Here is a 16,249-nt window from a genome sequence, read left to right on the forward strand (position 1 = left end):
ATAAATTAGTTTTTCCTGGTAGTGAGCCAGACTACTGACTCAGCAACTCTGGAAACTTCCCAGGAAATGATTGCTTAACTGGATTACACCATGGAAACTAACAGCCTGCACTGCTCCAAACACTAAACAGTCCTTCACAACAATCACGCTAGCAAGGTAATCTATATTTTAACAGATTAGAATATTATCTTCCAAGTGACAACAAAAACAAAGGAACATGTGAAATTATTTAACTGCATGGATGTTCAATCGAGCCAGTGAAATTGATCCGGTATTGCCTTGAGTTATGAAAATATCAGAACCCAGTATCTGCTTATTTCTTATTTTAGAAAAACAAAACAAAACAAAACAAAACAAAAAAAACCAACAAACAAACAAACAAACAAAACCCCCAAAAAACAGATGGGGCTTTCTTTCTCTCTTTCAAGAATGGAGAAGTGCCAAGCTGTTCCCCAACACTCCATTCTACATATTGATTACTTTCATTAGCTGATCCCTTGCCCCTCATTCTGGATCAATCTCTTCAGATTTTTGGAATGTCCTGAAACTGTATATCATTTGTTAGACTTTGTTAAAAGCTACTCAAGAACAAAACTATTTGCCTAAACTATTAGGCAGAAGCACAAAGTCATTGTGCAGAATCATGTCATTGCAGAAAGGAAATAATCCTTCTTATAATCTCCACTCCAAAAGTAAAAACCCCTCAGCAGGCCACCCCATCTCTTTACAATGACTTCATTCTACTACAAGGTGATCTGTCTAGTGGATGAAGGTAAAGCTGTTGATGTGATCTACCTGGACTTCAGTAAAGCCTTTGACACTGTTCCCTACAACACCCTCATGGCAAAGCTGGCTGGCACAGTTTGGATGGGTATATGCTCCACTGGGTGAAACACTGGCTGGATGGCAGGGCCCAAAGAGTTGAGGTCAATGGAGTTAAATCCAGTTGGCTGCCAGTCACGAGTGGTGTATCAGTACTTGGTACTGGGGCCACTTCTATTAAACATCTTTATCAATGATCTTGATGAGGGCATTGAGTGCACCCTCAGTAAGTTCGCAGACAACACCAAGGTGGGAGGGAGTACTGATCTGCCAGAGGGGAGAAAGGCACTACTGGGGGACCTGGATAGACTGGATCGATGGACCAAGGTAAACCACATGAGTTTCAATATAGCCAAGTGTCGGGTCCTGCATTTTGGTCACAACCCCACTCAACCCTACAGGCTTGGGGAAGAGTGGCTGGAAAGCTGCCTGATGGAAAGGGACCTTGGTGGATGGACCGTGATGGACAGTCAGCTGAATATGAGCCAGCAGTGTGCCCAGGTGGCCTATGGCATCCTGGCTTGTATCAGAAATTATGTGGTGAGCAGCACCAGGGAAGTAATCTTGCTCCTGTACTTGGCACTGGTGAGGTCTCACCTCAAGTGCTGTGTTCAGTTTTGGGCATGTCAATTCAGGAAGAACATTAAGGAGCTGGAGCAGATTCAAAGAAGGGCAACAAGGCTTATAAAGAGCTTGGAGAATATGCCCTACAAGGTGCAAAAAAAAGGAACTGGGACTGTTTAGTTTGGGAAAGAGGAGGCTGAGGGGAGACCTTATTGCTCTCTTCCAATACCTGAAAGGCGCTCACAGTGAAAGCAGAGTTGGCCTCCTCTCACTAGTGACAGGTGATAGGACGAGGGGAAATGGCCTCAAGTTGCACCAGGGGAGGTTTAAGTTGGATGTCAGGAAAAATTTCTTCACAGAAAGGGTTGTTACGCATTAGAATAGGCTCCCCAGGGAGGTGGTTGAGTCACCATCCCTGGATGTGTTCAAAAATCCATTTGGATGTGGTGCTCAGGGACATGATTTAGCAGAGGGTTGTTAGTTAGAGTTAGGGTAGTATGATTAGGTTGCAGTTGGACTTTATGATCTTTAAGGTCCTTTCCAACCTGAGCAATTTTATGATTCTAGGATTTAACAGCCCTGCAATCCAATTGCACAAAGCCTAAAATGTAACACATTGCTTATTGTCCAACTTTTTGTTAAAAGGCTTCAAAAAGTACTAAAAAAAATGTCCCAGAGTTTCTGGAAGAACTTCTCTGAAGAGTTTCATGTGCTGTAACACTCAGAAAAATCATTACTTAATTTTGACATTTGAATGTCTTATTGTAAATTATGCTTGTGGAAACACATTCAAATAAATTTGTCCTGAACAAGAACAAACTGCACATCCCAAGCTCCCCTAAATGAGTAATTTTTCAAAACTGTTCACAGACAAGTGCTTCTCTTTCGCAGGCCCAGTATCTAAAAAGCTCTGTGATATTATCCCTGTGTATAACACCAAGACAGCCAACCAAAAAATTATGGTATTCCTACATTTTTGAAGTGCTTGCCCTAAAAGCAGAAAAAAAATCTAGTTTATTTATTTGGATGTATATTAATTAGTATACATTAAAACAAAACCAACAAAATAACTGATCTCATGAGGTTGCATTTTCCATGTGGAAATATATTGCTGAAATATGCACTTCCTTCTTGTATTGAAGGCAAAAGATAAAGACTTAATATGTTCACACACAAATTTTTCACAGGAAATTAGCGTCATATATGAAGTTATATTTATCAGTCACCACAGGAACTATGTTCTTTGCTGCAATGCAAATGCTGACTTTCTTTAATAAATTAAACTATGTGACTATAATTAAGTGAATTCAAGGAAACAAATCTTCAATTAAATACACTAAAATACCACACTTAGAATTCAATCAACTGTGTTGTCTTTTGATGCTTCTTGCACTCTTTAACTCAAGTGTATGATTTAATCTCACAAGCACCACAGTTAGCTATCTATGGTCTGAAAAACACTTCAATATTAAATGTGTAAACACGTCAAAGAACTGACTTCAGTAGTGTTAAATTAAACTACCCACAGATGGAAATTATTATGTACCCCGTTCTCCTGCTCAGATATCAATAGCAGCAAATAGTAGTATGAATGCTTTTTATGTAACCTGCCTTATTTTGCAAAGTAACAAAAAATGTTTAATAAATTTCAACAGTAGTTGTGTGACTATGCTATCTTCTCCAGCAGTCGGGGATTTCCCCAAACAAAAGCTCTTTGTTGACAAAGATTTGCTAGTGGCTACAGTGGCTATTAGGGTTTATTTAGAGTATCTACAAGTCCCCAGTTTAAGCTACAGAGACTTATATGTAGGTTCACAAGCTGAAAACTGCAAGTTTAAGCTCCTAGGAGCAGGCCCTTATCTCAATCCATAAGTTCTTGCACTTTTCAATCTTCTCCCCCATTCCACTGTGAAGGAAGCATGCAAACAGATGTGTAGTGTTTAGTTTTCTGCCAGGTTAAAGCACAACACTGGAGGAAAACTTGAGGGTGACAAGAATAAAATGTATTTGTGAGTAGTGTTAATTCAGAGTTAACTTGAGAGTCTCTCCTTTTGAGGAAATATTAGTTTTCCCCCTTGGGTTAATCAACCCAACTATATTCATTAGAGAAGGGCTCCTACTGATTACAACTGGAATAAGGCACAGAACTGCTCTCAGCTGCAGCACCCTAGCTATTCTTTAGCCCTTCCCTAAAAGTTCCTTGTTTCCAGTCCATTGAGTTACTGAGGCATACAGGTACTGGAACTGAGAAAATTAGATGTCTGACTGGAAAATGAAGGTTTCGTAGAGCAGGAATTTTTTGCTCACTAGATTCCTTATTTGAAATGAATGAGAGAAAAAAGCAGCTGTATCAACAGCTAGAGATGAGGAAAGGAAGAGAAAATGGCCATCCATAACTGCAGACTCCCAGGAACTCTAGGACTTAATGTCCTATCACCGCAAAATCTCTCTTCTGTACATAGCTAAGAAGCTTCAGACCTGCTTGTAATAAATATACACAGGCAGGCAACATTCTGTCAGTGATATACAAATAGTCTTTTTAACTAAAACTATTTTGTAGAAAATAATTCCTGATTTTCCATTAAGAAGTAAAGATAACATATAAGTAAAATTTTTAAGACTTCATTTATCCATGGCCCAAAGACAGAACATTCCTATTTTAAACACAAAACTCAGCTAGATTTTTTTTCTGGAGACATCACCACCAATGCATCTAATAAAATTACATTTACACGTCAACACTGATCATTTCCAGAAGAATGAATAAAACTCACAAAATAATGAAAACATAAATAGCACAGAAATTAAATGTTGTGTCATATAAATGTTTTAAAGTACAAATATAGTTAGTATATAGTTAGTTAATACATTCTTTCCTTTAAAAAAGAAACTTTTTTTTTTTTTCCCCAAATACCACCTTTAGTATTTACTACTTTCACTTACCATTAATTTATGACAGTCCGAGACTGTATGGATCATCATTTTTCAGATAGCACATACATAGAATAAAATTGTTAGATATTAAAAATACTCTATTCCATGTATGTTTGTTTATATTGTTTTGTGAGTGTTTTACAGAGTTGTACTTCTTGGGCATTCTACATTACTTAGGCAAACAAAAATTACAATAGTTATGTTTGAGGAAAAAAAACACAGAAATTTATTTTTAAAAGATAAATGTTTGGATATGTTCAACATTAAAAATATTTCTCAAATTAATTATCCATTTTCCAAAGCTCAATATTCTACCTCTGCATATCAAATATATGCTGCAAGGAAAAGATGTCAAAATTTTATTTTCCAAAATTTTTAAAAATTTATTGCATTTAACAAGCTTCCTTAGGAAATCCATATTGAAAACCCATTAAGAATCCTTTTGATGTGAATTGTGCATCAAAAAAATTGATATACTGTTTTCTCACTAACACACTATTATTATTTATGGCTATGACTCAGTTGTACACAGTTAAAATAAATTTTTATTTTAAAATTATGTTTTCCAGAGAAAAACAGAATCCTTGACTGATTTTTGTAATGCAACTATATTCTGAAAAAAGCTTCTATGTTGTGTCATGATATTAAAAGCTTGCTAGCAACCACTTTAGGTCAGTTTGTTCATCTCAGGATGTTTATTTTGTACATTATTCCAGCAAATTCCCAATGTTCCGAAAGTGAAGTTTAGATGTTCTTCCCATCTATTACAAAATGTCACTTTCATACCAAAATATTTTAATATCAGCGGAGTTTTACTCTTTAATATAAGAAGAATTATGATCTTCACTTTGGAATAGTGGCTTTGGAGTTTTACACCAGATATACTCACACTCTTTCTAAAAGAAAAAAATAAATGCTCTTGAGTTCTCGAGATTACATAAAATCATGCTGATAATTAATAAAAGAGACTGTTCCTGACAGTATAGTAGGGAATAAATTTAGTACATACCTCATAGCCAGGGCTAACAGGAGACTGAGACAGGAAGTTGGAAAGAATAAAAGATAGACCAAAGAAATAATGGAAAAAAGACAGAAAATAATGTTACTTTAGAAGCAAGCATGAACAGGCTATTATTTTATACATTAATTCTACGTAGCTTGCTCTGAAAGTAATGCCTTCCATTTATTTCCTTGGAAACGACAACAGATACAAAGAGCACAACTACACTATGTGATAGAGCAAATTCTCAGCTACAAAACACTATTTTTCAGTGTAGTCACCATCATTAGCTATGCCTTTTTGCTAGCAATGATCAAGAGCCTGCATGCTGCTGGTAAAACTCTGCACTAGCAGAGGTAACCCACCGTCACCACTACTGAAATGCACCACCCACCATCTCACTGCGCTCACATCCACTGTTCAGTCTCCATAAACATTCAACACACATCAATGAATGTCAATAGGTGCCATTTTATCCACATAGAGGGATTCAATTCTACACCTTGGCTTCATCCATACTTTTATGCCAGATGCATTTTTGTCAGAATGCCCCTCTGCTGCCGTCTATTGTATGGCAACAAAGTGTAATGGAATGTTGGTGGGTAGGTTGAACCCCAACGGACATATTACCACCATCCTCCTCTAATCTTGTGTTCCACCATAATAAAATAGGAGACATTACTTTCATCGCAACCCTGATATGTTATAGAATAGAATGCAAAAGAATTGCATTTGAGCTATGATAGGTAAAAACTTGGGTAACACTACACCCTCCTAGTTTTACTTAATTTTAGTATGTCCATTTGATGAGTTTTACACTGTGAAGTTAAGAAGCAAAAAAGGATATTGCCCAGATTTTATTTTATTTTTAAAGTTGCATTTAAGTATAGCCCCCAGTCAATTTTCAGCTCAAATGAAATGCTTTATTGGCTAATGAGGACAGATATAAACTTTGAAACTGTGCCTGCTGTGGCAATTCCCTAGAAAAGGATAATTAAAATAACTGTTGAAGGATACTACGTTATCCATTACCATGCCTCAAAGATTTCTCAAACATCAAAATTCTACAATTTACGTCAAAATGTCTTAGCTCCTTCACATAATGTAAAAAATATATATACTGAAATAAAAATTCAGATAATTTTGCCCCCTATGAAGAGTCTCCAGGAACTATCAACTCTCTATCAACTGTTACCACTCCACTTAGTAAATAGGTTAAAAATGAAATTTATTTTAGTTCTATTTAAGTAACTGGTAGATCTCTGACTGAATTCACTAGTCTCAGATGGAGTTTATATTTTTCTGTCAGTGACTCAAGAATCATGCCAATACAATAAAAATAATGTATAATAAAATTTTGTGATAAAGGTCAATGTCTCTTTGTCTATTCACAAAGATTCCAGAATAATGAAATACATTTCAAAATACATGCTTTGATTTCACATCATAAATTGCCATAAAACTTATCTCAGAGTACAGAAGAGGAATGGAGTTCAAAGAAGAGGTCTGATGTAGGAAAAGTGAAAAAAGTCTATATATACTTAAAAAAAGGTGGAAAAATTCAAACATGTTCAATGCAAAAACAAAAACACATGAAGAAGTCTTGTTTGAGATCTCATCTGAAAATATGATAAATGATGCCATGATTTCCTGAAGTGACACTGGAAAAGCACTTATTTCATTTTTCTAGGCTTATGCCTATCCTTGTAACTTTCTACAAATATACTTTCTATGTACATGTGTGAATGTGCATATGCATACATGTTTATACAAATGCATGATATTCCAAAGTTTGGTTACCCTGATGATTATAAGATCTTTGAGAAGTGTATTTTGCAGTATGCATGATACTTACTGTATTTCTTTGTATTTTAACTTAGTTTTATTTTTTTAAACATTTAAAATGCTTTGCAAAAAAAAAAATATATATATATATAAGAACCAATAGAGTCATGTAATTGAACGTATTTTCATATTTAAATTGTTATCATGTAATTTATCATGTACAGTGAAGTGAGTACTGATAGAGAGTGTACTAAGACTCTCACTCATAAAACTCCTTTAATCAAAATTCCAGGAACAGAATTAGGGTCAGTCTCGTCTCAACATTTCACTGGTATTGGTCTGAATAAGTCAGCATTTTGAAATAACCTACTGAGAATCATGAATAATCTATGAAGATTTGTTGCTGCAGTTTCTGCAGAACTTAAGCACCTTATTCATTTATGCAGCTTTTCAAGTAAAATACAGATTCATAATGTTAACCTTAATTTCCAAGTAGCTTTACGCTAATGATAATCATCAGCATAAGTACATAATTATGGTTCATAGATGGCACTGCATATAACACCAGATCTACACCATTTGCAATAGTGTCCTTTTAGTATGTCAAGTTTAATAAGTTTAATATTCTAATTGAGAGGAAAACATGATAATTGTTGTGTGTACTTATAAACTCTTTCCTCTCTTTCAAACCTTAAGGTTTTCAAAACTTTCACTTAGAAGTGGAGTCCATTTACACACGGTGCAAATTCATAACTTTCATATTATGATCACAAGAAAAATACTGCCAAGACAAAAACAAGTATTCTAACTTTTTTCAGTCATTGCATTTTGTTATCGAAGACTTTTCATCATGGAAAACTACTATATTTATGAATAAACAAATACGTTGTATATGTATGTGTGCACGTGTGTCCTGCAGCTCTGCATTTAGACATCTACACATAAAAATACATATATTCTACACACATACTACACTTACCACAATGTTTTGTTTAAGGAAATGATAAAGATTTCACTTTCTCCAAACACTAAGAGATATTCTGTACATACAGGTTACTTACAAAACATTATAGCCTTGACTGTTACAGAAACTCTGTTTGATGCAGTGTCTCAGTGTTCTCCTGAGACCACTTCTTTCCTGTATCATGAACCAATGGACATAATGTTCTATGGCAGAAAAATTTCAGCATCTAATTCCAGTGAAGACATCCAGTTTTGAGCATCAAGATGCAGCTTCTCACATTAGCATGGGTGGCAGTTTCAGATTTTCAAAATAACATAATTCTTCTCTAAGGGAGGAGTCTACTGGGAGTATCAGAAGTGACACATACCTTAAGCTCACATACCTTAAGCTGGTGACCTCCCTTTTACATCATGATGCCTTTTCCCACAGAAAAGCTTTGTTATTTGCATACTCTTAGCCCCAGAGTCTCCAACAGACAAAAACAAATCCTGCAGCACGTAATTGTTTCTTAACAGTAATATCCATGACCTTGGTAACTAAGGAATTGCATACCAGAAGGGCTTCATCCGACACACTGGGTGATGTCTCTGCAGAAACTGTCCGAATAGTGTTGAGTCCTGTTAGGGAAACATTTGACAGGCGCCTTTTACGTACACCACTGCAGTTGTTAGGAATTTTAAATGCACATCTCTTATGGTAATTTAGACCACATCCTGAAAAGAAAAATTTAAAACCATCTGATTACAGTTTATTCCTGGAAAAGCAAAGAACATTTTTCTTTGGTGAGTAAAAACAACAGCCTTTTTTGATGAAACTTTTTTCCTCTGCTCTCCTTGTTTAGTTCCTATATTCTACATGTTCTTAGTGACATTATGAGCTCTTGAAAACTTAAGCCTATGCAGTGTTTTATCTATCACAGAAATGATAGATACATGGACGGAATGGCACAAAGCTGCACCACAGAATATTCAGATTGGACATTAGGAAAAATTTCTTTTCCATCAAGATTAAACACTGTAATGGCTTCCTAGCAAGTTGATTGGTGCCCTAAGCCTGTCAGTGTTCAAGAGATGTTTGGATAATGTTCTCAGTAATATTCTTCAATTTCTGGTTAGCCCTGAAGAAGTCAAGCGGTTGGAAGGTCACTTCCAATCAAACCATTCTGTTCTATTATAAATAAGACACAGATAAGCTTCTCTTCAAGCAAGCAAGCAAACAAACCAACCGACATATAGACTGTTTTGCACTTCCACTTACAGATCAGTATCTAGGAGGCCTCAGGAGAGTCAAAAGTATACCTCCTTAATCTGTTAATTATTTTGATCATTAGATCTAACTGTCTCTACCTACCTAGTCAATTTAAAAGAAAGCTGCATCAGAAATAAATGCATGAAAATGTAATGGAAGACTTCCTTCCTGAGACTGAACAGCCTGCAACTTACCTTCACATTTGAGTCCCTGGCGCACCAGTCCCCACAGCATTTCTCCACAATGGTCACAAAAGGCTGGTGCTCGGTAAGAATGAACAAAAAGAGCATGGGGTCGGATTTGAAAGTCTTCAAAAGTAGCAGAAGCTGTAACAAGAAGATTAATTCCAAAATGGAGTAAAATTAGTAGCATAACATGCTTCATATCTTTCATCACTGTACAAAACAAAACACCTTTTTTATTAGAGTTGTTATGTCTTTCCTTGTTACTCATGCAGAGTAAACTCTAGAAGATAACAAACTCTGAATTTTATATGGGTATACTATATATAGGTAAATATACCATTTCTCAAAGGTAGAAAGATTGATGGCATTTCATCACACTACAAAGACCACTGGAAAAAGAAACTTACTTTTACATATATGCAGCACAACTTTATGATTTTATTTTACATACGCTCAGAAGAAAGCTAGTAACTTGGTAAAGCTGAACAAATTAAGTTCCTTAAATTGAATAATTGATGCCTTTGTTAATAGAAGTTTAAAGATAATGTACATGATAATGTAAATGATAGCACCTAAAATCTAACCAAAGATATGAAATGGAATGTAAATAAATACACAAGCAGAAAAACAGTTCAATTCTAAAGCGCTTGTAGACAGACCAAGGAGTAAAAGGGGTGATGTGAAAATGAACTACAGATGGAATTTCAGTGGATAGAGAACAGAGGAAGGAGAAAAGATTATCATCCAGTCTGAGCACCTGCAGAGGGATTTTCTTCCTGATTTTAAGAAGGAAAAAGAAAAAAGAATACATTGTGGACATCTCTGAAACTCTACTTCAGATGACTGTGTTAAAATTGTTTCTTTTTCTTACTATGTTAATGTACCAGTCTAATGAAAACTATTATGTACCAAATGTTATTAAAAATTAAGCAAGTATGCAAACACTTGATTCTATTTAGGATGTCATTTAAACATTTGATTTAGCAAGTATGTGCTTCCATTTCATAGATACCACTATGAAAGGACCAGGTCTGGAGTCAGTTAATAGAAATACCTTGTCCCTGAATAGAAATACATTTCTGATGTGGAGTCAAGAGAAAAAAAATCAATTTTTTAATAGTTCAGTTGAAATAAATCCTGAAAGACTTAAGCACCTTCAGTTCATGTATTAATAAAGAAAAACAAAAATCTGCAAACTAATGAAGTCAATCATCAAGTCTACCATCATTTCAGTCATATGTTTTTTCTATAGAATCAAAGAATACTATTTTGGAAAACTGAGCACTCATAATTTAAAATATATACTGATATTAAAATATAAAAATGCATCTTTGTTCTTCATCTGTGAACATCAGAACAAAATATAGTCATACAAACTGATCATTTTGGATGTCGGTAATTCATATCTTCCTCTTCTCTCCACTTACCTGGTTTATTAGCTGAGATATAGACATGAAGACATGGTCATCTGCATTTGGGGAACTCCAGTCATTCAGCCTAGTATAACAAAGACACCTCCTCAGCAAGGAGGCTTCAGCTCTCTGCTTGATTTCTTCAGAGATTGAAAGTATGTTCTGAGCCTCAGCCCTTTCTATTCAAGAACTTTGATTCTGGAATTTGCAGAGCATGCGTACACATAGCTTTAAGAAGAATATGGCAATTATCTTCTCCTCCTCTATAGATAGCAGTGACCATGGAAAAGCTGTAAGCTTACTCAGCACCAAAACTGGAACAACATGCCCAATATATTTCCAACAAGACTGTGAAATGTACAGCCTTACATTTGTCTCTCCAGTTTAAATTTGCACTTAACATAAAGATAAAAACAAAAAGTTTACTTAAGACAGTAAGTCAGCAAGTCTACCCAGGGAGAATACAAGAATGCATGAATTTTAATACCATATATGTGAATATATATGTAAAATATACATGCAATTATTAAAGCACAATTAAAATATGAGTGATGTTTAAAAACAAAAATAGCATAAGCCTCAATCAAGCGAGGAATTTATGTACAGAAGTTTATGCCTACTTTCCTGAATATCTACCCAAATCTATTCAAGTACTTAAATTCTATTCTGAGTGAAGGAACTTTACTATGTTGAAAGATTGGAGAGGAACTTTTTATGGATTTACTGGGTAGTTTTTCAAATAGTATGAGCAGTGCAAAACCAAAAAAAAAAACCAAAAACAACAACAAAAAAAAACCGACACAGCCAAACTTAGAAAAAGCAGTAGCTGTCATTTATCTTCATAATTTAGATAATGAATTGAAAATATTTTAATCTTAAACTACTAATTTCCGTGAAAAGAAAACAGTAGAATCTGATTTGAATTTAAAACCTCCCAGAGGCAGTTTTCCTTAGGGATTTCTTCATTTGTCTCTCTTTCTGTATCTTAAATTGAGTTCCATCTGAAGCTGTTAAGTAGATGAAAAGCATTTTGTCATTATTCTCCTTACTTTCATTTTTATTAAACTACTCTCTTCACTATCCCCAAATGGCAAAGAAATAATTGATATCCTTTTCATTAAAGCTATCACTGACCCTTCCGACCTTCCTGCAAATTAATGAACGTGTTATCATGGTTCATGCTCCTGTAATGAATTTTTTTTCTACTCCCAAGGCAAAAAAACATGATTTAGAAATGACTTAATTACATCTTCTGTTGAGTTTGGGTTACAAATAAGTGTAATACTAAATATCACATTTATATTATCACATTTATATTTACATTAATATCACAATAATGAAATTTTAGGAGACAGAAATCTAATGTAAAGAAAACTCCCAAAGTATGGAACTTCAAGTTTATGCAGAGATGATTATGAGCACACATGCAAAACTGCATACAGATTTTTAAAATCTGAATGTCCCACATATTTTCCTTTCTCGTACAATGAAACCAGCAAAACAGAGATGACAAAATTTCAGAGAAACTTTTCAGTTGAAGTTTAATTTTTGCCTGAAGTCTTTAACTGATTACTGAATTGGAATTTTTCCTTGACAGAAAAGTAAATTGTCTGTGCTGAATTATGGCTGGATTTAAATAGGTGTGTGGCAAGTTGGGCCATCATTTTCACAGGGTACTCAACCTCCTGCCACATCTGCTACAACATACTAGAGTTAAATCTCAGCAATGATGAGCTGACTGGCAAATTTGCCTAAAACAAACTTTAAGAGCAGCTGAACTATACTTCTGTGGGGACGAGAGACAATTGTTAGTAATGAAGAGTCCATTTGAATGCAATGTACCAGAAACAAAATACAAAGCATTGAAAGGCAGGAAATCATTTCAGGGAACAATGAAAGACTGCTGCATCCAGACCATGTACTAGGTTATTAGGCTGGCATACAAGGGAATGCAGATCAACACTGCAGCAAAATGCTACTAGGGCACTCACTCTCCAGCCTAAAGCCTCTCAGGCACCACCACCAACAGGTCAACAAGAAACCGAAGTTAAAGTCAAACTACTAGATGAGGAACACCAGCCTAATGGTTGAAAAGGTAAGTTCTGGAATACTTCCTGCATTATCAAAATAAGATGAGTAGAGATAAATATCATTCTTACTTTTCATCATGACTCTCTTGACTGAATAACTAAAACTTTAAAATATACCATTTTATACTGAAAATATAAATATTCAAAAATGAAAGGTGGGGAGGGCATTTATATGATTTTTATATGATTCTAAGAAAGCTTTAACAAGTACTAAAGAATCTAGTAATTAAATGAAAACATACCAACATTCCTTCCCCTTAATTTGAACTTTTGGTAATGTTCTACTGTACTTAAAGGCATGAAAACATTTTGGGTTTTAATCCTTCATGTAATCCAGTATTTTTCTCGGCTTAAATTTACATGTTCTCATCAAGCTCTGCAGAAAGCAGTCTAGCTTTTTGTCTCAGGAAACAGTGTTATTTCAGAGCACTATTCATTGAAACTATTATGTGTAGACCTTACTTTAGACGAATTATGTTTACTAGAAAATTGCCCACATCTTTTATCTGTATAAATATATAAAGTTCACAGAGTCAGAATCACAGTATAGTTCAGGTTGGAAGAGACCTTGTAGGTCATCTCTACCTTCTCTGTTCAAGCAGGGACAATTAAAGCCACATCCATGTTTGGATGGTCTTTGAATATTTCCAAGAAGGAGACTTCACAGCCCCTCTGGGCAGCCTGTGCAAGTACTCCATCAACTGAATTGTAAACAAGTCTTCTGGAGGAACCTCTTGGTACTGAAAAAAACCTAGTCCTATCCTCTTTGCACTTTCCCATATTGTTCTGCAACACAGCTTTTTCAATTTTCTATGGCTAAACTTAGCACAGCTTAGATTTTCGGAGCACGCAACACCAGAACTAATAGTACATGAAATAGATTTTTTAAATTTCTTCCATAATTTTTCAACTTTTAATTGTTTAAATTTACACATCTAGAAATGCTTCCATACAACTGCTAACAAACGAAGTTTTAACTTTCAGAATACTCCAGTGTTATGCAATGAGAAGACAAAAGCACTGCTGATAAAGAGAATAATATGTACATGTTTCAAATTAAATGGAGACCATTTCTTTAACAAAAAAAAATGTCATGGTACCTTCATACTTTTACAGAACACTGTTGCTATGAAGGCAACTTTCAGACTATACGTAAAACCGCATACTAAAAAAAGAATGGGCTCCAAATGTGCCCATTATTGTACGCTGAGCAACCAATTACTTTGTAGATAAGTTTGCAATATTATGTTCTTAAATGATGTTATTATGCTATTAATTCTTAGAATAACTTTTCACTATTTACTTAAGCATTCCAAGTATCACTAAAACACAGACGTTGAAACTAGAACAGTTTTGACAAGGCAATTTCATCAAGTCTGTTAATGACTTTGCTGTTAGTGGCTAGTGCTCCCTGTTCAGGGCTCAGGAGCAGATCTATCAGTCATCGCAGCTGGAAATGAGACCAAGAAGACATTGTGACCCATAGAGGCAAGTCCTGCTTTCAGAGAGAGGCAAATGATTTACTGATCACTTTGAATTCCAAATCCAGAAGGACATGAACTATTAGCAGAGACGAGATCCTGCTACTTTGAGCAACACAGCTTTGTGTAATGGGAACTTTCATCTAGCATTCATGCCTGTCATAGCCTAAGAAAACACCAACCACACGATCAGTAATATCTTGCAGCTATGAAAAGTAGACTTTCCCCTGCTATCCTCTTCCATGTGGAATGCCTTTAAAAGTAATGTATCCCATTGACAGGCATTCTTGAGTCTTTTGCTACGAGATCTGCTAACATTCACCACTTAAAAAATAAATAAAACATGCCCTGGCACACTATTCAACTTCAAACATTGCTTAAGCCATATCAAGTAATGGATGTCTGTACGATTTCACTGGGCTAAGAGACAAGAAAGCCTTTTACTCTTTCTGAAATTCCATTCTGGCAATCAATGAAAGTCTAAGAGAGTTTCACCAAAGTCAGCAGACTGCTAGAAGTTCAAACAAGCCAAAGATTTGACCTCTGATCTCTACTCTGATCTCCATCTTAATACCTGGTTTAGAAATAAAACTAAGATTATCAAGACTCCAATATATGAAAATTAAAACTTTCGAAAAACTAGACATATTCAGATTTTTAATCACTGTTTATTTTTTCTTGTCTGAGATAAAGAAGGTTGAATAAGGAATATTCAGGTCTAATGCATTTTCCAGAAATACTTCAAATTTTATATGCAGTAAAACCCATTAAAGTGTTGGGTTTTTTTTTCTTTTCCTTTTTCCTACCTATTATTGCTTTTATCCCAATGCTTTAGGTGAAAAATAGCCAAAATTAATAATGCTAACAGTTGGCAGGTAATCCGCTGCCAACTGAGGGAAATAAACATCGAGAACTGAATTTCAAACTCTTAAGAAAAAATCTGCAACTCACTAGCTGCAACTGGTAGTGTCTGGTTACAGTTTTTGATAGTGCCAGAACTGTGTAAAAGTGGAACAACCTGAATCTTCCAGTAATAAAGAGACAGGAAACAGAAACACCAAATATAATGTTGTTTACATGTTGCATTCCTGCATGTGGACTAATTAGATTGGAAAAAAAATGTGAGCTTGGTGGTGCAGTAAGAGCAGGTGAAAGAGCAAGGTCCTCTAGAACAGAACCTTAGCATCTGGAAACAAGAGGGTAAATATTCTGCCTACAAATAAGATGCTGGGAATGAGGCATGATCCAGAGATCAGGAAACTGGAGGCCAACGTTCATACATTTTGGCTAGTGATAACTAAAACTGGGAGCTTCAAGCAGTGGCACAGAAGGAAACAAGAAAACTTTGCATTCAACCTTCCCAGGGCAGTAGCTACCTCCCTCAAATTTCTCAAATTTCTTTATGAAAACCAAGAACAAGGCTGCATATCTTTCACTGTTTACAGGACTGTATTTAGCCAATGCATCAAAATGCATAAACTTAATTGTGCTTATTTACTTATTTATTTAGCACTGCACTGTACCCTCCCCTTGCCTGCTTTCAGTTAAGACAGTGTTGATGGCACACTGATGTTTTGGTTGTTGATGAGTGATAGGTGTGTGCCCAGGGTTGGGCTCAGTGACTTGGTGGGGAAGATCTGCACCCATGATAGCAGGGCAGCAGGGTGAGGTCTCATTATAGGCTGTGCTGGCTACCCAATGGGTTGGACATATCTGCTGTAAACCATTTTCAAGCACATAAACAACAAGTGAGTCATGAGAATT

General features: G+C 35.4%; 1 protein-coding gene across 2 annotated transcripts in view; it reads right to left on the reverse strand.

Annotated features, from left to right (window-relative positions):
- PRKD1 (protein kinase D1) overlaps positions 1–16,249 on the reverse strand; it is a gene marked incomplete at both ends in the record, with an annotated part of 107,921 nt that overhangs the window by 29,408 nt on the left and 62,264 nt on the right. The window contains 3 exons of one of the 2 annotated variants that reach the window (XM_079537770.1): positions 5,330–5,353; positions 8,622–8,782; positions 9,512–9,643. In XM_079537770.1, the coding sequence (XP_079393896.1) occupies positions 5,330–5,353; positions 8,622–8,782; positions 9,512–9,643 (317 nt within the window). The remainder of the gene's footprint in view (positions 1–5,329; positions 5,354–8,621; positions 8,783–9,511; positions 9,644–16,249) is intronic. The other variant, XM_079537771.1, reaches the window with a different exon arrangement.

The sequence above is a fragment of the Tetrao urogallus genome, assembly GCF_951394365.1.
Source record: "Tetrao urogallus genome assembly, chromosome: 6".
Lineage (NCBI taxonomy): Eukaryota > Metazoa > Chordata > Aves > Galliformes > Phasianidae > Tetrao > Tetrao urogallus.